Source organism: Eulemur rufifrons, chromosome 30 (genome assembly GCF_041146395.1).
Source record: "Eulemur rufifrons isolate Redbay chromosome 30, OSU_ERuf_1, whole genome shotgun sequence".
NCBI classification, from domain to species: Eukaryota; Metazoa; Chordata; class Mammalia; order Primates; family Lemuridae; genus Eulemur; species Eulemur rufifrons.
Genome location: NC_091012.1, coordinates 117,950,520 through 117,974,576, shown reverse-complemented (window position 1 = coordinate 117,974,576; position 24,057 = coordinate 117,950,520). Strand labels below are relative to the sequence as shown.

At 35.3% G+C, this 24,057-nt stretch overlaps 1 protein-coding gene across 4 annotated transcripts in view; it reads right to left on the bottom strand.

Moving 5' to 3' along the window:
- DMD (dystrophin) overlaps positions 1-24,057 on the bottom strand; it is a 1,602,346-nt gene that overhangs the window by 304,046 nt on the left and 1,274,243 nt on the right. For all 4 annotated transcript variants that reach the window (XM_069463910.1, XM_069463912.1, XM_069463911.1 and 1 more), the window contains one exon: positions 3,300-3,446. In XM_069463910.1, the coding sequence (XP_069320011.1) occupies positions 3,300-3,446 (147 nt within the window). The remainder of the gene's footprint in view (positions 1-3,299; positions 3,447-24,057) is intronic.

Sequence of the window (24,057 nt, the reverse complement as noted above, 5' to 3'; positions counted from 1 at the left end):
ACAAGTGTGATCTTAAGGGATGCACTGAACTGGGCTCATTAATCTGTTGGTTTGTAAAGGAAGATTTCAAAGTTAATATACCCGAGAATCATTAAAAAAAGGAGGGAAAGTATGAATAAAAGTGAGGTATTTCACATCTGTGTTGCTTTGTTAAGTTCAAACTTATTAGGACTTTGAAAAGAGGAGACAAAAAGGGCATGGGAGTCACAGTTCAAAAAACCTGATTCAGATCTTAACTGACACAAGTTATGTGGCTATGTGGCTGACTGTGGCACTTAATGTTTCTAAGACTCAGTTTCCTTACCTGTAAAAGAGAATAATGGTAATATGTAATCATAATCAGAATACATAACCATAATATTGTGACTATTAAATAACAGTATGTACATGATTACTCTCTGTAACTGCAAAGAATGATGGTTTCCTACATCATAAACATATCGTTAAATGGTCAAGTAGTGATACGCATACCAATGTTTCCACTTTGAAGAAGGAAATAGGATTTTATTCCCACAGAAAGTTTCAAACAGGCAAACCAACATTTCTTATACTTCTATTAGTAGATGCAAAACAAATTTGGAACTCTCTGTACACTCTGTTTCTATGTATAGGTAAATTGTGATTGGAGCTTACTTTACTGCCGATGGTCACATCTATATAGCTTACCTGTTTCTGCAATTTTGACTGACATTGCATACAGCTAAAAAAAACCCAGCATGGCTTTCTTTTAAAATAAAAATGAATGGATAATGTAACTAAACCCAGGATATTCTGATAGCATGTAACTCTATTCCTTCTATTATACTATTTTGCCCAAATGTAAGACTCTTTTTCTCTTCTCAGGTTTATATCTGCCTTCCCACTACTCTAGCTCTTTATTTTTCGATTTTTCCTTGTCTTAGCAGACAGAAGCAATGATGAACTCCTACTTGGTTTTTATCATGATTTAGGGACTGGCATAGCATTGTAAATGACTAAATTCTTTATTTTTATAGAAATATGATGTCACAATGGTGGTGGGCTCAAGCTTTCCGCCACAGATGTTGGATAATGCTTTAGTCTCACATACATTATTCTAAATAGAAAATGTTCTCAACAGGATATATGAGTTGCTCTTCCAGTAATGGAAGTAAAATTGTTTGATGGGAATCTCATTTCTTGCTTTGTTCTCTTCCTGAACAAGAACTCAAATTCATAATACAGCAGAGTGGTTATAATTGTGGTCAAAGAAAAGAATGGAATCCACTTGACTTGGTTATGTGCAAACCAAAACCTTGGATTTATCAGCTTCCTGCTAAAAACACATTTTGAGTATATTCTTAAGGTCATGTTCAAAAACATAACCGTGAAATTTGCTACAATAAGACCATATACCACAAATGGGTTGAACCGTTTGATAGCAGAAGACTGTGTATAAGTGGGTTTAGGAATGAGGAATTTAAAAGTTTGAATTATACATGGAGAAACATAATTTCAACAAACCACGTTTGTAGTGTGAATAGAGGAAGCACCTTCATTGGTTCTAAACTAACTTCTGTCAAACATGTATCTCCCCCAGATATCCAGATACAGAACCATAGGATTGAACTGGATGTGACCTTAGACAAAATGAATTGTCTCACTTTAAAAATGAGGAGACTAGAAGCTAAAAGAGGTTAAATGGCTTTTCCATGATAACATGGTCAAATAATGGCTGAGCTTAAGTTTGAAGTTAGGCCTCCAAATATTCATTCCAATGCTCTTTTTGCTATACTACACTATCTCCTTGCATGTATTTCCCTATACTTATAACCAAGTCCTTATTTGTTTTAAAGAATGGCTAAAAATTGAACTATTAATAGCTTTCTATACCTTACATTTAAATAAATAGTGCAAATAGAATGGATCATTTAGCATAGATTCTTTTTAATTTTTCCTATCAGCATAATCTTTTGACCTCATTTTTAAGTTTACATGCTGCTGTCACAAATCTTTTACCACATTCTGAAAGCAAATGTTGCATTTTGCTCACTAAAAGAAATCTTAAAATAAAAATGTCTCAAGAGTGCTTGAATGGTACAAATGTAGCCATTGGTTTTCTTTGGACATTTATTACTCTTCTTATGTATGCTTAAAATGAAAAACATACTAAGGATGAAACTGGTAAGATTTTAATAGTACTCAACCACTATGGAGCAAACAGACACAGAGAAAGACATATAATCACTTAACTATATTGCCTTGCTTTAGTCAGTGCCACTTATAACAATCTATCATACAAATATTTCCAGACTATCTATCACAACAAGAATTAAATTATATGAGATCTCGAGAGGTCTTGAATTTGGAACTTGTTTTTACCAAAGACCTAGCAGTTCTGTAACAGGACTTTCAATCACACCCCTAAATGGACTGCCAATAGAAAAGTAATCTGGTTTATCATATTTTTCTTATTAAAACATTAAAATCAAATAGTTTTAAACCTAATTTCCTGTCTGTCCTCCAGAGCATACCATCTGCATCCTAATGAAATTGGAAAAGGACAGAAAATTATTCTCTAATTCTATGGTTAAACGAATATTAGCGTTTGGGAATAAAACACAGTGTCTTTCACATTGAACATATAGACACACCACTTCCACCACTAAAACCATTTTCACTTCTTACTAGGAGCCAGATACTGTACTAAGAACTCTATATGAATTAGTTCATTCAATATTACAGTAACCATGTTAGAGATGAGGAAACTGAGACCACCAGTAGCCTCATGGTCATGCAGCTAGTAAGTCAGATTCCAAAACCTGAGTACTGTATTAATAATCTTTACTAATACAAAGAGCTATAATTTATAGAGTGTTTACCATGTAGGAGGTTCTGTTCCAAGCACTGTCCACTTCCTATGGAAAACTTCCATGTGTGGGTTTGTGATAGGATGCTCTTTCTTTAAATGATTTTAGAACATATTTTACAAGTGACTTTTTGTTTAAATTAGGATTACAAAGGGAAAGATGTTTTAAGAATCCAAGCAATAATACTACAAAGGAATTGTCTGACAGCAATTCAGTTCTTCTATCATGATTCAGCATTATCTTCCATGTTTACTGGAAGATAAAGTCTAACTTTTAGCCATTTTCAAAATTAATATTAATAATTTTAAAACATTTATAGGTGGACTTATCAAATAATATAAAATGTCCCATCCTCACAAAATATTATGAAAATCAAATGAAAAAAATTACTTTTATTATTCCTTACAAACAAGCTTTATCTGTATATTATTTTCCTGTAATGAGGACCAACAATGCTCAAAACGTGCCTACCTGCAGAAGCTTCCATCTAGTGTTCAGGTCTTCCAGAGTGGTGAGATTATATGGTGAGAGCTGAATGCCCAACGTAGTGAGTTGGCGAGCAAGGTCATTGACGTGGCCTGTCTTCTCTTTAAGAGGCGCAATTTCTCCTCGAAGTGCCTGTGTGAAATAGTCAAGAGCAAATTGGAAGATAAGAACATTTAAAACAAAGAAACATAGACACCTGAGAACTACAAAATATCTCAATCTGTTTGGGGTGCTGTCAGTGATGTTTGCTCTATGCTATGGTCTGAATATTTGTGTCCTTCCCCAAATCCATATGTTGAAGTCCTAAAAAAATAATAAAAAGAAATCCTAACGCACAAGGCAATGGTATTAGGAGGTGGAGCTTTTTGAGAGGTAATTTTTGGGATTAGTGCCTTTATAAAAGAGACCTTCCACTGTGTGAGGATGCAGGGAAAAGGTACTGTCTATGAGGAACGGGCCTTGACCAGACACCAAATCTGCTGGCACCTTGATCTTGGACTCCTCAACCTCCAGAACAGAAATAAATTTCTGTTCCTTATAAGCCACCCAGTCTATGGTATTTTTGTTATTGCAGATTGAACAGACTAAGACACTCTGTTATGGTGGTATTACAATAGACATCTACTAATGGATGAATAATAACTTCTACTTATTGAGCACTTCTTAGGTGCCTAATGCTATGATGAGCTCTATCCACACATGAACTTACTTTATTCCTATACAACAACCCTATGAGGCTAGTAGTTCTCTTTTTACACGTGTAAAAAATGTACTTGCAGAGGTTGAACTTTGCCAAGGTCCCATGGATAAAAATTGAGAAACCTGGGATAAATATACGGATTTGCCTCTAGAGTGTATATTCTTAACTACTATATCATATACCTCTCCAAAGAAATTGTGGATTGACAAAGTAACAGGAAAAATATAGTGCTGCTAGATTCCAAATTCTACCCATCTCACAACCAGAAATGGATCTTTATTTTTTACAATACAAAGATACACTCCATCTTAAAATATGGCATTCATACTTTGCACCAACCATGTAATAAATAGTTTCATTTAAGGAGTAGGGTATTTTGTCAGTCATAAAAATGACTTCCTGGTCTCCTGGTATTTTAGTCCTTGTAGCAATGACTTCAGAAGGCTCCCGTGGGGCTTCTCAGCTGTCTGTGAAGCACTAGAACAGGAGTCTCTGATGCAATGCATCACAACAATCTGTTGAGTAGAAGAACCCTGTGCAGATATGGGGAGGACATTACCATGCATCATATCTACCCCATCGAGATGGCATTTATGGATCTTTAACGTGATGCATGATGTCCAAATGTTCCAATGAGCAATTTCTAAGGAACAAATTCCCTCACTTAGGAGAACAGTTTGTGTAATGTAATGTCTGTGCACAAGGACAGCATCACTTACTTGACTATATGTGCTGTTTTGACTTGCTTGATGTGGGAAGGTGTTATTTCTCTGTCTGGTTCACTATGTTGATAAAAACCATTGCTAACTCTGACCTCAGCTGTAATCCTCGCATTTCCTCCCACTTCAAATGGAAGCAGCCAGTATATACAATCAAAATAAGAATGGCATTATCCTCTCAAATCAACCTGAATACCTCACCACTAAAATGTGGTATTGTATGGACTATAAGACCCTTATATAGTTTTTTAGACAAGACATTGTGACAATCACTCTGTTGAACATATAGTCTTAAAAGTGGTCATTAAAAAATCATGGGGTTTCTTTGGGGGATGATCAAAATGTTCTGGCATTAGTGGTGATGGTGGCACAACTGTGTGAATATACTAAACAACACTGAATTGTACACTTTACAAGGGCAAATTTTATAGTATGTGAATGTATATTGATAAAAAGAAAGAAACAAGAGCCCCTTCTGACCACACACGTAAAAAAATCATATGTGATGTATTCATCTTTATTCAACTTCATGTCAGTGGGGTGTCATTGGAATCAGTCTAAAACTAAGTTTTATAGAGGTTAATAGTAAATATTATTATTTCATTTCTTTATGAGTAAATACATGGATTAAAAGAATCAGAATCAGTGCCCATGGAGAAAGGTGGTTTAAATCCACACGTATGAATGCATATCTCTAAAAGGAAATGATCCATAATAATTTTGTTTTGCACAATACAAAGGTTAGAAAACAGATTTCTTAAATGTCAATGGGGAAACCTGGACAAAAACAACAATTACAAAATGAAACTGTTCTCTTCTGGGTAATAACATGCATTTCTAGTAACCACAAATAAATATTATGTGAGGGGCTATTATAAACAGGAACCACTTCAGAGAGGGTAGGCTGGCAGGCAGAATCATTCAATAATGCAGGTGAACCCTTTGTGCTAATCATCTCCCTTTACCAGCAAGGCTCTCGGCCATTGAGTTGGGTATCCATTCCAATTAAGTCATATCTAGATTTCAGTTCTCTTTAGGTTACATTATGTACATGTTCAAACGTCTCTTATGAAAATATTCTGATTTTCACTTTCTCCCCCAAAGTTCTGGGCACACATTTTAAATCTGCATCAGTGTTTTAGAGGATGAAGGGGATTCAAATGTAAGTTTCAGTACTCATAATTAATCGCAACATATTTCCTTTCCCTTCTCCTTCTTCTCCTGCTTCTCCGTCTTCTTCCTCTTTCTGCTCCTCCTCCTCCTCCTCCTCCTTCTTCTTTTTAATTTAGTTTTCTCCCTCTCTCAACTCTATAATGTCATGGGATCTTGTGGCTTCTTTTTTCTGCTCTTGTCAAGCAATGACAGTCGAAGTTTTCTGAACTGATCTCCACTTAAGACTCACCAAATTAGCCAAAGTCTTCATTCCTTCTGTGAAACACTGATGGGAGCCTCTAACAGACTCTAAATAAAATGTTCCAGGTGTCTGTCAGTACACGTGGTCCTTCTGCTCTCATTAGTTGAGTTGTCACTTGTGGGTATGTTCTCAAAACCTGTTTTTCCAGTTAGTACATCAATTACATAATATAATTAGAGATTTCCTAAATCCAAGAAATATTAGCCTGAAGAGAAAAAGTTATTATTTCTGTAAAAAACAGGTCAAGGCCGGGCGCGGTGGCTCACGCCTGTGATCCTAGCACTCTGGGAGGCCGAGGCGGGTGGATCGCTCAAGGTCAGGAGTTCGAGACCAGCCTGAGCAAGAGCGAGACCCCGTCTCTATTAAAAATAGAAAGAAATTATATGGACAACTAAAATATATATAGAAAAAATTAGCCGGGCATGTTGGCACGTGCCTGTAGTCCCAGCTACTCGGGAGGCTGAGGCAGTAGGATCGCTTGAGCCCAGGAGTTTGAGGTTGCTGTGAGCTAGGCTGACGCCACAGCACTCACTCTAGCCTGGGCAACAAAGTGAGACTCTGTCTCCAAAAAAAAAAAAAAAAAAAAAAGAAAAACAGGTCAAATGCTCTAGAAATTGGCTTCAAAAAGAAAAAAGAAAATAAATATTGTTGAAATAGATATAGACAAGATAATTGTAAAAGATTAGAAAACAACCCTAAAAATTTAGAAGGATTCTGTATTCAGAATGCTTCTCATGTTTCCTGATGAACTTTCTCTACATTAAAGACACTGAAACTGGAAATCAAAAAGTTTGTATTATCAGTGTGATTTATGGAGAACTCCAATCAGTGAATCTACACTCAAAGAAAAAACTTTTATGCAACATTAAAATTTTGTAACTACTTTAAATTAAAATAAAATGTTCAAGCCATATTTTTTATGATTCCCTCATTTAATTGACTTTTTCAATTAACTGTTGAACTATAGGTCCTAATTGAGTTGGAAAGAGAGTATCTATTATAAATTTTTACTGCTACTATTATTTTTCTATCACTGCTACTGCTACCAGTACTATCACTGATTAAGAAAAAAATTCTAAATGTTCAGTTAAATCTGAAAGCCTAAATATCTGTTGAGATATTTGATAATGGAAGCTTTCATTGGAGAGACGTGAGTTGATAAAGAGATAATTTGAAACAAAGATTCACTTTGGGGTGGTATTTTTATGGGCCTGAGCAGACTGAAGGACTTTAGCCAGCTAGAAATCATCATGAGGGCACTAAGCACATGAAGATGGAAGAAAGGAGATAACTGCTGATAGAAAAGTTGAAAAGAAAAAGGAGGCAGGAGAATGCCCAAGTCAATCTTCACTTTGGCATTTGGCCTAGATTTGGATTGTAGCTCCATACTACCCAAGGATGCTGAACTGTACCCTTCGCTGCTGGAGGCTAGCAGTGCCCAGAAGTGTACATAGCAGGAAGTATGGCCCCCTAATGGCAGAGTCAGAAGACATAGGAAAAGGCTGAATACAGGTACTGTGCCATTTAAATAGATGTAACATTGGGTTTGACTATATTTCACATATTAGAGCTTTTAATATTACACACATAAATTTATGTTTAAATTATTAAACACTATACATAAAATGTTAAAAAGTACAGCTGACTCTGAGCAACATGATGTGCTATTTAAATGACACCAGGATTGCATTAGGTTTTATTCTAGTTTGGAAACAGTAAGTGAGAAAACATTGAAGGGAGCCATTATGCTGTGGGTTTTCTTTGAATCACTTAAACATCTGGAATATGTTCTCCAGGAAAGAGCAAACCAAGTCTAATTTTATTATGACTAGTTTCACGCAGGCAGAATTTTCACTTCATTAAATGTTGTCTGATTATAGATATAAAAGTACTGATTTAGAATGATATATAAGTCTGATATGTCAAGTTTTCCTTCTTTTTATAAAATTAAATTGCCTGTCAGATCTTTGCTTATCTTTATGTGGTTAAGGATTTGTTCAAATACATATTTAGAATTATAGTCATCAACTACTTTTGTAACAAAAGAAAGGAACTGTCTATGAACAAGGGAATGTTATTTTTGAGGGAGTAATTTTAACTTGACAGTTAAAAGAACATCCCTACTGCAAAGCACAGAAGGTCAGTTTGGAAGGCTAGAAAGAGTAAGTTGAGAGAATTACACTTTGAGGGCTTCTATTTTCTCTGGGAAATAGAAAGCAACAGACCTGGCATAGTGTGCAATGCTTGGCATAGTGTGCAGTGCATGGTGCAGTGCATGGTGTGCAATGAATATTCACTGAATGAAAACATGAATCAAGGGTAAGTAAAACATTTGAATCACTGGGATAGAGACTGCAAGAGGGAGTTGACCTAAGAAATGTAATGAGGTTGCCAGACACCGTTCAGGGCCCATTTGAGGTTGAGGATCAAAATGTTTTGGCAGAACCAATCTGCCCTAATTTCTCCCTTTCTCCAACAGTGTTTCATGTAAACATGGAGAAAACAGTCTCTCCAGGTTTGGGGTTTTGTCAAATGATTGTGATACATACACTTAGGGATAAGGGAGTTTCAATGTGACTAAAAAACAGACTGTGGAATCTAAACTGGATTAGGATGAAAGTGAAGCAAAGTGAAGCTTGTAGATGGGAATAAAGCAGAGGAGTCAATTGTGGAGGTTTAGGATAATCCAAGAAAGACCACAGCAGGAGTAGCTGTACAAGCAAGCAAGGGGGAGAGGAGATTCTGGGATGCTCGAATTAGCTCTGCCAGATTTTCCATTTATGAATTTATTTATAAAAATTATATATATTGCTTTATTTATATATGAATAGTGCTACTGAGAGTCTGAAAAACTTCCCTCCTTAGGGATATTAAACATTCCTCTTGAAATCTTAACCTGGTAATTTGTAGAGGTCCTATTTCTCTTACCAGGAGTTCAAAATTAGGGTACAACAGTGAAGTGTCATTCTAGGGCTATAATTCTAGGGTAGAAAAATTTGCATTACAAATATTACTTAAGTAGTGACTAACTTTATTTCTCTCTAAAATAAAACCTTACTTAACAAATGCTTATGAACCAAGACTCTTGAAAAATAGCCTAAAAAGAGGAGGTGGTAGGAAATGTCTCAGGATTCTTCATGCTGGGTTAGCCATGAGAAGCTGAGAAGGAAGAAATAGAAATCATGTCCTGCAAATACAGGTCTTCAGTACTTGTCTTGCAGCTCTTAAGTGTGGCTCAGGGAAGCCCTCACAGAATCCAGTAACCTGGGAATTGTGGGGCAGGTACAGCCTAATCATGTTTTATAGCTTCTTCATTTCTAGGTAGGTATATCATCCTAATGGGGCCAAGACAGTCAAGGACCATACCCTGCTTTGCCCAGAGGATCAGAGGCCTACTGGAATCCTTAAAATACCTGTGGGGAATGAGCTACTCAAATGCTGTTGAACCAGCTAGAAAGAAACACAAGATGAGGTGTAAGCAAACCTTTCATGAAATGCATCAGGCTTGGAGACTTCCACTGTCATCTTTAATTCTTGGTTTTTTACTCTGGTTGGTTTCCTGCCGGGCATGGTGCCCAGAATGCAGGTACAGTTTTTGTCTAAGATACCTACTACCATAGACCAGGTTTTAGAGAAACAGTGTCTGAGCACTCTTCAAAGAAAGGAAGTGAGAAAAGCAGGAAGACAGGGCAAGAGAAGTAAGTAAGGATGTGGTCTTGCCTGGAGCCTAGCCCCACGGGAGGCTATAGAGCATAAATTATACCCTAGCAGGTCCCATGTTGAGACAAAGGGATTGATTGTCCTTTTGTACCCCTGGTAGTCTTAGGGGGAAAGGGGTGGTGTAATGTGCTAGTCAAGGTGGCTTCCTTTTTATTGAGGGAGGTTTCCTGGAAAGGGCTACACCTATGAGATTTTAGCAGCCAACACTCAGAGTCGCTGGGTGATGGGTGCACAAGCCCAGTGAAGGAATCTGGCTGAGGCACCAAAAGCATCCACTACATAGACTAACTTCCACTCTAACTTCCCAATCTCCTTTACCCTTGAACTTCAGATGTTAGGTACTTATTTTTTGGTGTTATTTCAAGAGGCTTCTTATGTGAATTCTCGTTACTAACAATATGGGGCTATCTCATAGCTCTCCAACAAAACTGGGACACATCACCCTCTCCATAAAGTTGAGTCCCTGGTTTGAAATTCTGAGGGACTATGTGGAGATAAGATACTCTGCCTTTAGTATCACTTATGTCTCTGGTAGAGATATTCTTGACAATAAATTATGCTATTGAAACATGTACTCTTTTTTAATAGAGATGCACAATTGCATTCCATTTCAGCATCAGTTTTTATTGTGGTAGCCTGAAGGCAATGTATTATGCGGTTTCTTTTCATTGTCTTCCTTGCATTCACTTTTCAGGGCAATTCTTGTAAATGTTCATATTTGGGTATGATCACCTTTGACGAGTAAACAGAATAAGGGCATAAATAATGAAACAGACTCAGAACTAATGACCTAGATGTAGCATAATCAGGACAATTTGAGGAAGGTTAAATAAAAAAAAATTTAGGAAAACTATGTGAAGTTTGTAGGCATGAAGAAATTTAGGGGTTTTATTTTCCAAGCAATTATCAGTAATTATATTTTAACTATGGTTTCCTCTCAGACTCAACACACTTCCAAATTTGTGGCATTAAAAAATAGTAATTAATTGCTATGTCTTTTTTATAAAGAACCCACATAATGATCTCTGGTTTCTTTTCACATGATCTAAAAAGAATGCACACCCAAACATAAAAGCATAAATTCTTTTTTTTAACATTTCCCCCTTTATATTGATCATAATTCTTCATCTTTTGGGACATTGGCTTCACTATGAAGATTACAATCCCAATGTTTTTAAAATAAAAGCTGAATTATATCTTGACTTTATTAATAGTGTCTATATTCTTTCTGTTCTATGTGTGTTCCTTTTCCCTTCACATACATAGTTTGGAAATGAGGGACAAGATAGCACTGATCACAAAGGTAAGGTTTTTACTTTCAAGAACAAATTGAACACAGAGGCAGCAACTGCAACTGATATTTTGCAAACTATGCATCTGGTAAGGGGTTAATGTCCAAAATACACAAGGAAATCCTATGTATAACTCAATAGCAAAAAACCAAATCACCCAACTAAAAAATGGGCAAAGTATCTGAATAGATGTTTCTCCAAAGAAGACAAACAAATGAGTAGTCAGATTCATATAAACAGGAAATTGAATGGTGGTGGCCAGGGGCTGGGGGGAGAAGAGAATGGGGAATTACTGTTTAATGGATATAGAGTTTCCATTTTAAAAGATAAAAAGAGTTCTGGAGATGGATGGTGGTGATGGTTGCACAACAGTGTGAATGTATTTAATGCCACAAAACTATACAACTATAAAAATAGTTAAGATAGTAAGTTTTAGATAGTTTTTATTTTACTAAAATTTAAAAAAATAAAAAAATAAAACGTAAAAAGGTAATTACTTTAATTTCCTGGGGAACGTGTTTCCATAATCCTAACTATGATTGCTAATTATTTTCCCTTTATAGAAAAGAAAGCAAACAAACAAATGAACAAAAAAACCCAAAACATGTCAAGCTTTCCACAGCTTTCTAATGACACAATTAAAACAAATAAAAAGGTAGTTCATGAGTGTTTTACAGAGGCTAAATGCAAAATATGCACAATTAAAATAAAAAGGTTTCTAATGAGTACAAATAAATCATTTACGCATACCGTGCTTTAGGCTGTTAAGGAAACAGAAAAAAATGCCAACATTTTCTTTATAAAAAATTTTAATTATATGTGACAAAACATAGAGCAAAATGGCAGCTAATGAAGTCTATTAACTTCTTTAGAAATAAGTAATAATTCATAAACCATTAAAAACACCAACCACAGGCACACAGATCTTAAAATTCAGGACTTATTTTAGATGGATTAAGTTTTATATTTAACAAGTTTTTTGGACTTGCAAACATTTCTTGGTCTGTTCCACATTTGCTGATACCATTACCCTTGAGTAGAGGTATTGTCTTGCTCTCTCCCTCCCCTATATAGCTCAAAACATCAGTCTAAGGTAGGGCTTCTCAAACAATAGTGTACATCATAATCATGTGAGGGCTTGTTAACATAGAGATTGCTGGGTCCTACTTTAGTGTTTGAACTTAGAAGATTCTGAATTCCTAGAACTCACCAAGCTTATTTTTGACTCAGAACCCTCAGGTATGTTGTTCTCTCTGCATGAAGTTTTACATTTCCACTCCCTGCCTAGCTAGTTCCTATTTGTATACTTCAGATCTCAGTTAAATGTGACCACAGAAGAGAGCCCATCCCTGGTTGCCCTATCTAAAGCAAGCACCCCTTTTTTACCTTACTCACAGCACCCTATTTTCTTCTTAACATTGATAACAATTTGCAAGTAAATATTTATTTGCCTATTTATTCATTCATTGTCTGCTCCTGCCCGAGACACTAAAATTCATTAAGGCAATTCTATGTTTTTCTTACTAGTATATGCCTGTACTTAGTACATGATAATCCCTCAGTACATTTTTTTTTTTTTTTGAGACAGAGTCTCACTCTGTTGCCTGGGCTAGAGTGAGTGCCGTGGCGTCAGCCTAGCTCACAGCAACCTCAAACGCCTGGGCTCAAGCGATCCTCCTGCCTCAGCCTCCCGAGTAGCTGGGACTACAGGCATGCACCACCATGCCCGGCTAATTTTTTTTTTGTATATATATATTTTAGTTGTCCATATAATTTCTTTCTATTTTTAGTAGAGACGGGGTCTCACTCTTGCTCAGGCTGGTCTCGAACTCCTGACCTCGAGCGATCCACCCGCCTCAGCCTCCCAGAGTGCTAGGATTACAGGCGTGAGCCACCGCGCCCGGTGATTTTTATTAAAAATAAGCAGTCAAGAGAATTAGGCACTTCTGCATTAATTACTAATACTTCAGACCAATAGCTATTCTCAAATCTCTTTATAAAGATAGTTTCCTACAGAAATCTGACACCAAGCTCCCAAACAAGAGAAACCTGCTCATTTCCTTTAAGTTCCATATCTGAATTATTTGTATCTATTGCTTCATTTATTTTCTACTGGAGCATGTACTAATTTCTGAAGCATCTCTAACTCTCTGAGCCAGACTATAACATTTCAGTTTTTGGTATCAAGCAGGGATTTTTCATAACAATAAAGCAAGTGGAAAAAAAGAGCAGTAACTTACTTAAGGAAAATATTTTCTGATGGTAGTGATACAACTTGGTGTACCTTCTGGAGGGCATTTTAACAAAACTGAATAAAAGCCTTAAAATATTTATATATATAAAAGACTAGAAGACTACATACCAGGGTTGCCATGGAGAATTATATAGTGAAATCCAACTGAAATCCAACCTGGGCTCTACTACAGAATAGGTGAGTTTTGGCACAGGACTGGGATCTCTTTGAAGGAAGCAGTGCCTTTTTCTACTTTTTCTACTTTGCCCAAAGAGGCCCTTGCAAGGATTAGGATTATAGATGCTTAAATTGAGATTATGGATGATCTCTCTTTCTTCTTCTCTGTCTCTTTCCTCTCCGTCTCTCTCATTTTGGGGGTTTTACACTAAAGGAAAGTTACTTAAATAATGATATGAGCCAAGAGATCATCAAATACTAGAATACAACAAAGTTAATTTACAAATAGTTTCCATGCATTTCCTTTTGTATAGAAAGGGGATACTAACATTGACACTTCAGGATTGCTATAAAGATGAATGAGAAGGTCAGGTCTATTTCTTTTAGTCCACCTACAATCAGTTAAGCATTGTGTCAGGCAACATTGGGAATGCAAAGTCACATAAGGTCCCATTCAGGCTAGTCCAGAGAGACTTCACAGAACAGTGGGTAATAAATTCATGAGAAAGTCATAGGCTAAGTAAGATCCTTTCTTGGGTAACTGCCCTTTTGGAGCCAAATTCTCACATCACCCCTGGGGAAACTTGTCTTTCCTCTCTCCTCTACCATGTAGCCGTCTAAGGTCTCCTTGTAGTAGACATTGGGATGTGGGTATATGAAACTGATAAAGAAAAAGGAAGCATGGTGTGGGGAGGAAAGATATGTGTTTACCCTTGAATAAAGGGTGGGAGGTAGGAAAGCTTAATGTGTGTTTGGGGAAAAGCAATAGTCTTTAATAAGTTGAAGCATGAAGTATGGTGCAGTTGTAAAAGATGAATCATGGGTGTTTTCTGAGAGCAAGATTGTGGTGAGTCTTGAATGACTGGTCTTTGAAAGGCAGATAATGAAGATTTCTGCAAAAGGGAAATGGCATGTTCTCAGTGACTCTTCTAGTAAATTAAATTACTACTCACTTGAAAACATTTATTTTATAACCATTATGTACTATGCATATATGTACTATACATATATCTACCATGCAGTAGGAAAATGGAACCCTCAATAGCCTCACAGGCATTAATAGAGGTAGACAATTTAGTGGGTTATTAAAAAACAATGTGATCCATGCTTTGAGAAATTGTGGCTTTGGAAAATGCAAAGAAGGATGCGGAGGAAGGTCAGGAAATACCCCCTGAGTAGATAAGGTGACTGAAGTCACCCACGGAGGGGAACAACAAAAAAAGCATATTTCTCTGGGCATGACATGTTCACCCGGAAAATCTCAAGTAGATCAGTAAAAGCTTGTGGTCATTGTGGAAAGGAGAAAGAAGTGGCAATGAATATTTGTAGATATAGACAAGAAGTAACAATGGTTAGAAATAGGATGGTGGCAAATGGAAACAGATTATTTGTAGAATAATTTTTAAGGATTGTATGTATTTGAAAGGTAACAATTTGTCCCATGCTTTTATGCATGTTTGTTTATATATTCATTTATTCCAAAAAATATCATTGAGTACCTATTATATGCCCGGGAGTATTCCAGGCTCTGGGGATATGGCAGTACACAAAATCCACTAAGTCTCTGTGATTGTGCAGCTTAACTCTAATGGATATTATTTCATTTAAATGATGACTGTTACTATATAGGCTTATAAAGAAACAAATTCTAAACCAAAATGTATCAACAGCTATAAAATCCAATATTTTTGACCAAGAAAATTCAGGACAAAGTATGGTATTGTATATGCCAATTCTAAAGAGATTCTTTTTCCCATTAAAACAAATTAAGCTACCTCTGCATGTATGAATAATGATTAATAGAGGAGTCTAGGCTTGTGAGTTGGCCAAACAATATGCTACACCTAGTTTGCTTTATGTTGGGCACATTTATTTAATTTTTGTTCTATGGGGAACACAATTACTATTGAAACAAAATAGATTTTTGCTGATTTGATTTTCCATTTATTATCAACTTAGAAATACTAAAGCAGAAATGAATAAAAAATGAATACAAACTTTTTTTAGACCTGAGATTAAAATAATATACAGAAGAGGGCTAAAAAGGATTGCAAAATGTCCTTTAATATTCAGTTTTATTTTCAGATTATTGTAGCTCCTGAACCTCATTAATATTTTAAGTCTGTCTAAAATGGCTTTATTTCTTACAAATGAAACAAAAAAGCAAGATATTCAACTACTGAAAGTCAAATGAAATGAACATAAAATGGATTTTCTTCATTAAAATCTATGTAATAGCATGTTTAAAAATTAGAGTGGTAAATTTTAAAAGTAATTGTTCATTTTCATTTCATCATATTCTGAGGCCAAAAAGAAAGTCTTACGTATTCATTTTTGAGCAATGCTGGCCCTCTAGATATGTTAGTAGTTGTTAGTTTCACCTCTGAATATATGTGTGTGTGAAAGATCAAGCTTCTTAGGTTGAGTCGAGTTTATTTACAGTTTTTCATTTGTCTCACCATATAATTGATAATGTCTACTTTCAAGATATTATTCTGATTTTTCTGATCATATTTTAAGGTAATATATTAATTCATACCCTGTTATAGTCTGTTATGACAACTGCTATCATGATAATGTCCAGTTAAGTACATGCAGATAATGAATAAGTTCCTACTTACACAAATGTGTCTAAGTGTCAAGCTGTCTAATCAATGTACTCAGATGTTATTTCAAAAGAAATTCAGTCATTGCTAAATCTACCTTTTATAAAAAGTGATTGGCATTCAACTAATATACCTAAGTAGTAATAGATGTTTTTCTTTTTCAAAATAGGAGTATGATTTAGTGCCCTCAAAAGTCTGTGGGAGTGATGTTGTATTAATTATTTAAAGGATAATACTATTTTCGTGGGAAAAAAGGGCTTAATCTTTTTTTATTTCAGCATATTACTGGGGTACAAATGTTTAGGTTATGTATATTGCCTTTTCCCCACCCAAATCAGAGCTTCAAGCATGTCCATCCTCCAGATGGTGCACATCGCACCCGTTAGGTGTGTATATACTCATCCCCTCCTACTCCTTCCAGGGTTTAATCTTTAAAAAAATCTTCTCACTAAGAATTCAAGATTTCAACTCCTAGGCAATTTTAACATGGATAAAAATGTGAAAATGTCTTTCTTTAACCTCTGTAACAAAATGTTGAGGTAGTTCCAAAGGTAATATTTTGTTCACTGTGTAAGCCAAAGGATCAATAGAACTTACAATCATTTGTTTAGCCTATATTTCTTTTAACCTTATGCTTTATTGGATGTACAAAGGTCACCATAATATTGGATAACCCTTATGGCAATTCTAGTATATTGGGTTTGTGTAGGTCTAGAACAATGAACCATTCTTTTAACTTTAGCCCTGTCCTTGCTAGAAATATGTGAAGGCCCGAGGCCAGCTGGCAAGTAGTGGGAGAAGCAAGTGAAATGCTATGGTACACAGCCTACTTGCTTAGGGACAGATAAGCAACTTATAAAATGGGCCAATTAAATGGGTATTATTTAATGAGACCTAATAGGATTTAGGTTCACAGCAGTGTATAATTGGGTTACAATTTTTTTAAGAGTAGCAAAAAAGTAAATAAAAGGAAACTCAGCAGTGATTTGTCATTCATTCTAAAAAAATACACCAATATATTGCCAATGACCCTCATTCACTCTTGTTTCTATTTAATTACTGTACTTTGGCATACATTGTTGATAAATTGACTTCATACTATTCACTAACTTGCTTATGCCATGTTAATATCATGATGATAGAATTTGAATATTTGATTAGGGAAAAGTTCTAAATAAGGCCATTGAGGCTATAATGATGCAAAATCCCAGAGAACAAAACTTCTAAAAATAATTTTGTTTTGAAATAGGACTGGCAGTATCTTAACTATATGACGAAAAAAAACCACCATAAAAATCAATTCCTGAAAAGAAAATAGAAATTTATCTTAGTATTAGATTCTCCAGTCTCATTCTAGTTTAGAGAGTTTGACATTTCAGGGCTGAACACACTATGGAAACTTAATAAATATTGAAGTTTATAAACAAAAAGTGTAACAATGATATGTAGACCAATTTTCAAAAACATTGAAAATCAATGTGCTCTTAGTCTTCCTAATTCAGAAGTTAACTCAATTATTTAATGTACACTTGATATGAATGGGTCTGACTATACTTACTTCAATTTTACATTGAATATGGTCAAATTAATTCTTTTAATTTTTTTTTTATTTCAAAATACTAAGGGGGTACAAATGTTTTTGTTACATGGATACCCTGTATAAGGCTTAAGTTGGGGCTTTTAGAGTGCCCATCATCAGAGGAGTGTTCATTTTACCTGATATGCAAGTTTTTATCCCTCACCCCTTCCCAACCCCCCCCCACTTGGATGACAATGTCCTTTATATCTCTTTGTGCCCATGTATGCCCATCGTTTAGCTCCCACTTATAAGTGAGAACGTGTGGTGTTTGTTTTTTGATTTTTGAGGTACTTCACTTAGGATAATGGTCTCCAGCTCCATCCAAGTTGCTGCAAAAGACTTTATTTCTTTTTATAGCTGAGTAGTAGTCCATGCTATACATATACCACATTTTCTTAATCATTAACTCTTACCTTCCATCACCAACTTTGTTAAGTAGCTTGAAGGTGGGGTGGGGGGTGGATTTTCCATAAAGAAAGAAAATTGTCATCACTTCTAAAAAATTATTGCATAAAATGAAAACAGCACTGAAAAATCCATGCGGAGATATGAAGGCTGTGTGGATTACTGGATTTACTTACCAGTTGTAGGGGATACCTTATATGGCCTGGGCATCCATCCTCCAGCTACTGTGATTGTTGACTATTAATATCTCACAGCTGCCTGACTTCTCCAGACAAATGATCTCTGCTGATTGAAGCCTCCTAGCCTAGAAGGTAACCCATAACTCCAGGGGTGGGCCACAGCCAGTGGTATGCTGGAGCAGAGCCCAAGGGCCAATTGTGTGCATATCCTCCCAATTCCATATTCAGTGACATCATGTTGGTAGCTGGAAGTTAGCAATAGTGGGCATATTTTCACCACTAAAACTGGAAAATGCTACACACTGGGGTTCATTTCACCTAAGAGCAAGTTGATAAATCTTTAGCAGCATATCACTGGCACAGTCAGTAACTGGCTAGGGTATAAAATGACAACTCTGCTGTGTCCAGGGTTCTTTCCCTCTGGATCAGGACTCAAAGCTAGATTTCATTTGAGATGGCATACTTGCTGGGCTCTTTCTCCTCCTCCATTATGCTCGCCTAACTTCCATAGAGGCTTCTCCTGAGGGCAGACCCTCCACAAATCACATGCACCTTGACCTCTGTTCTCAGGGTCAGCTTCCAGGGAACCTAACATAAAATACCGGTTAAGTCATTAGTTAAGTGACTATGCACAAAAGCCTCAAAGAATACGTTTGAAATTGCAAAGAGCTACAAGTCAAGGAACTTTTGGGTCACAATGATCAGATGAAACTGCAAAAGATAAATTTGAAATAGCAAGGGTCTACTCTTTGTGTCTGTGTATATAAAAGAAAGGAGTTGATGGAAAAAGATGAAGCCTCCACAAATTGGGCAATCCTTCATATAACGCTTCTCATATTATGCTTTCATACCCATAGGTGAAGGTACTGGAGGATTCATTTACTTAAGATTTTGGAGAGAAAGCATCTTCGTATTAAAACACAATGAATGCATTATGGAGAAGATCACAGAATTGACATGAGATTTAAAAAATAAAAAAAAGAGCCATCGAGGAAATTTCATGTTTGCAGAAAAAGGAGGTAAGCAGGCAGAAGCAGGGGATGTCAGGCTATGTCTTCTTGGCCATTAGGAGAACTGAAGTAGAAAATTGTGAGAAGCACTGCTTTTGGAAGATGTTTTTAATAGAAAAATCATAGTAAATATAAATCATAACAAAAATATTATATTAATATGGAAAAGTTCTCTTTTTTAGGTCTTATTAAGACAAGAGGGTTGCATTAGTATCATAGGCACATCTGTTCCCATAATACCTAGAAAACTGGTTTACCAAGAACAATTATTCACTGCCGTTGCTTAGCTTAGTTAATGTAAAGTTGTGAAAGGCATAATATTGGTGTCAATGTTAACTGCTAAATTTTGAAAATTGTAATAGCCAAGCATGGCAGGAAGACAATAGGAGCCTATTCCTTGGGTTATTTGATATTAAATAATGTCTTGTTTTGTTTATGGTAGGAGAGTAACATAATTGTGAACTTTAAATTTGTCACAACTTTGGTAGATGTCAAAAAATTATTAAAAATATATATTGGATATGTGATTCCATTTTCTAAGGAAATATGGAATTTCAGTTAAATAAGTAACTTTCACATTTTAGAACTGTTTCTAGTTAATGTGGTGCATGCACACATATGCCCAAGTTAATAAAAATTCTTGCTCCCTCAGCTTGGTGCTACATAATAATAACCCCAGGAAAACTAAGATGCCATTAATACAACTTTCAATATAATTTTATTTATGAAATGAATTAAATATTCACACTCTGTAATGAGATCAGATTTCTCTGGGTATAGGTTTTCACCATATCATAAATGGATAAATGACTGCATTTTTAGACCCTTTAATACTGAGAGTATATAACTTAATTTTTTTGAATAATTTTTTATTGCCTAAGACTCTTGAGAAATAGTACTTATAATTATTACCAACCACAAACAAACCTTCTAGACTAAATCCTCAGCAAACAGGATTGGTGTATTAAAGGACCAGTTTTTGATATGGCTGTTTTCAATAGTAGGAAGAATGGTATTCTTTGGAGAAATTTGTATTATCTAATTAAACACTTCTTGAATAGAATAATGTCAGATGAACTCATTAGAAGAACATTTTGGTTAGCCATGTTCTCCTAAATGTTCCATGACCAGAAGAGTAGCTCTGATTTAATGCAATGACAATAGTAACCAATTCTAGCTTTTTCTTTTATCACAGTCCATCAAAGGAACACAAAGAAGTCCAAATTAAAATAAGTTCAATAATAAAAAGAACATGTTCCTTTTCTAACTTTTCTGAAGCCTTTTCCTATCTTTAAGCAAAGTTCACTCAGTAATTATCTTATTTATGAAAGTAAAAGCAGAAGGATGTTTCTCTTATTAAAGAAATGACTTTATGCTTTGGATGTGGAAGGCATCTTGAAACAGTCAAAAAGAAAAGCGTGTTGAATGTCATCAACTTATTTTCTCCCACCCACTGTTTTAAATCGTTTGTTTGGCTCCAATGTATACTACACTTACATAAGTTGTTTATGAAGAGCCAAATTAATAGTCTTTGCAATTGTTTTCGTTGGAATTTGGAGAGCTGACAAATGAATTAGTAGAAAATGGCAATTCTACATGAATTAGCTTTTAAGTTTCCCTAAGAGGCTGACGCAGAACTTAATAAGAGACTTATTAGGAGAAGTAGGACAACTTAATTCAGATTGATTATAGACTTCGGTGAAGACAGCTGGGGTTCAAATGAAACCGAAAAAGAACTTACATACACTTCAAAGTATGCTAAGCAGATGTCTGAAACAATTACTCTGCTCTGCCTTTTCAGAAGTTTCAAAGGCGGGATGGGAATAGCATGGTAAACGAAGGTTCTATTTGCCTAAGTCGAGGTAGGGGCTTTTAAAACACACAGCGCTATCTAAAATCAGATGCTTTGGGAAAAGAAAGTGATTTGACATTGCTGTCCTAAGTAATTTGCTTTTAGCTTTATAAACAAAGCAGAAGCTGAGAGGGAATACATGGGAACCAAGTAATAAGCTCTCCTGGCAACACTAACTTACAATTAACTTTACATTGAACAAATAATTTGGTCAGGATTTTTAAGATGAGTAATTCCAACTTTAGTTTCTAAGCTCCATTAAAGCCAATGGCCATTCTATTAAAAATATACTGTACTTTTAAAGCATAAAGAGAGACTTTACTATAATATGCCTTTAGATAGATTTATTTCAGATATTAAAGGCCCTAGCATATGCTTTTAAACATCACAACTGTATGCTTTGTAAACTAGATAAAACCCTGGTTACTCCATGTGAAAGGCATTAGCTTCATATTTATCCAGATCTATGAAGGATTATATCTTTTTTGTTGGTTTTTCCTTCTTGATCAAAACCTTACTTAATACACATAGCATTTTTACAAAAACAACAACAAAAGCCTCCATACAGAAATTCATTTGCAGTTCATAACAATGGACAAAATATTAGTAATCTTTCTTCTTCCTACTTTAGGAAGTATTCTTCATTCATTATAAAAATATAATTCCTTTATTCAGCATTGAGAGAACTTACATATTTGAACCATTCTTAGGGTTTCCCTGTTCATGGTGGTTCTTTCTATCCATGGATCCTCTAACTCTATAAGAAAGGATTATAAACTTTCTTTATAAAACTCATATATAGGAAAGGATTTAAGGTTGACTTGACTCATATAAATGACAAATATAAAAAAATCAATAAAATATGAATAAAACTTTAGAACCAGGGTTAAGAGGAGAAAAGCAGTAAGGGAAGATAAAGTTGCACGAACATGGTCGCAAGCTTCCTTCTTGCCAAAGTGAAGATGAAATGTGAATAAAGTACATCACATTGCACATTATCTGTTAGAAGGAAACCTATTTGGTTTTCTCAATGTCAAATTCTGAGATAGCATTTCTTTGACAAATTTCTCAAACAAACCAAGCCATAGGGACTCAGGACGGTAGGTCTAAAAACACGCATTTGCCAGCTTTCTTCTTAAAAATTTTAGATGTGAATGCTGAACGTAATTAAGTGAAGATGGCATAGAGGCTTCATCACAGTACCTGGCCCATTACACACACCATCAAATCAATCTCAATTAGAATGCCAAAAAGGTCTAATCAAAATATTTCATTGTGAGAACTTTAAAGGAAAACTCACAGACTCTCTGCCCTTGACTTTTGATAGTAAGAAATGTAAATTAAAAGTCTGATAAAATGAAAAATTCATAGCTACATAGATGTGACAAATTTGCATATTCCAAGATGGTAGCCCAGGAGAGTCTAACTATTGTGTGCGAAAAACTGTATTTAAAGTCAACAGGTAGACTAAGGGCAATGAAATATTCCTGGCTCAAGAATGATGTATCACTTTTGGTGTAGAGAAACCATGATCTATTAGAACAAAAACAACACATCAGAAAAACAACAACAACCCACAAACTTTTTCAAATTGAGATTGTTCTTAAGAACAAAAATGTTGTATGCAGACTGTAGGTTCAAAAGTTATTCTACTTCGCCAACAAACATATAAAAAAATATTCAACATCACTAATCATCAGGAAAATGTAAATTAAAACCCCAATGAGATATCACCTTACCCTTGTTAGAATGGCCATTATTAAAATGTCAAAAAACAATAGATGTGGGGATGGATGCAGTGAAAGGGAAATGCTTATACACTGTTGGTGGGAATGTAAACTTATACAACCTCTATGAAAAACAGGAGATTTCTCAAAGAACTTCTAGACCTACCATTTGATCCAGGAATCCCACTACTGGGTATCTACCAAAAGGAAAAGAAGTCATTTTATGAAAAAGATACCTGCACTCAAATTATTGCAGCACAATTCACAATTGCAAAGAGATGGAAACAACCTAAATGCCCATCAAATTATGAGTGGATAGAGAAAATGTGAGATACACACATACACACACACACACACACACACACACACGGACTACTACTCAGCCATAAAAAGCAATGAAATAATGTTTTTTTGCAGCAACTTGGATGAAACTGGAGACCATTATCCTAAGTGAAGTATCTCAGGAATGGAAAAACAAATACCATATGTTCTCACTTGTAAGTGGGAGCAGCAGTATAAGCAAGGGGTATATATGATCATGAAGTGGTATAATGGACATTGAAAACTAAGAAGGGGGGAAGTTGGGAGGGAATGAGAGATAAAAGCCTACCTACTGGGTACAATGTACACTATTCTGGTTATGGGTCCACTAAAAGCCCTGACTTCAGCATTATACAATTCATCCATGTAACAAAAACTATTTGTAACCCGTAAATCTACTGAAATTTTTAAAAAGAAAGAAAAAAAGTTATTCTACTTTATTAAAGCCTTCATATATTTCACTTAGAGATCTATGTAGAGCACCTAGTGATTCAAACAATTATTCTTACTCATCATTACAAGGAAAGTAGAATATTTATGAAGTCAAATAAGCATTGGTGTTATTTCCAGTAAAGTGAGAAATCATGATTCTGTCCTTAAAATATTTGATAAGCAGTATAAATCATGAATTTTAAAAGTAAAGAGGCATTTATAACTTAAATTTTATTCTAGTGGTTATTCCTATGGAAGCTATATTTCAAAGGCTAAGATTCTTAGTGAGCTAAATATTCAATATTAACACTGTGTTTCCTTCTATTGGTTTGCCATGTTTATCACCCTGAAGATGACCAGCTAGCAATAATACCATT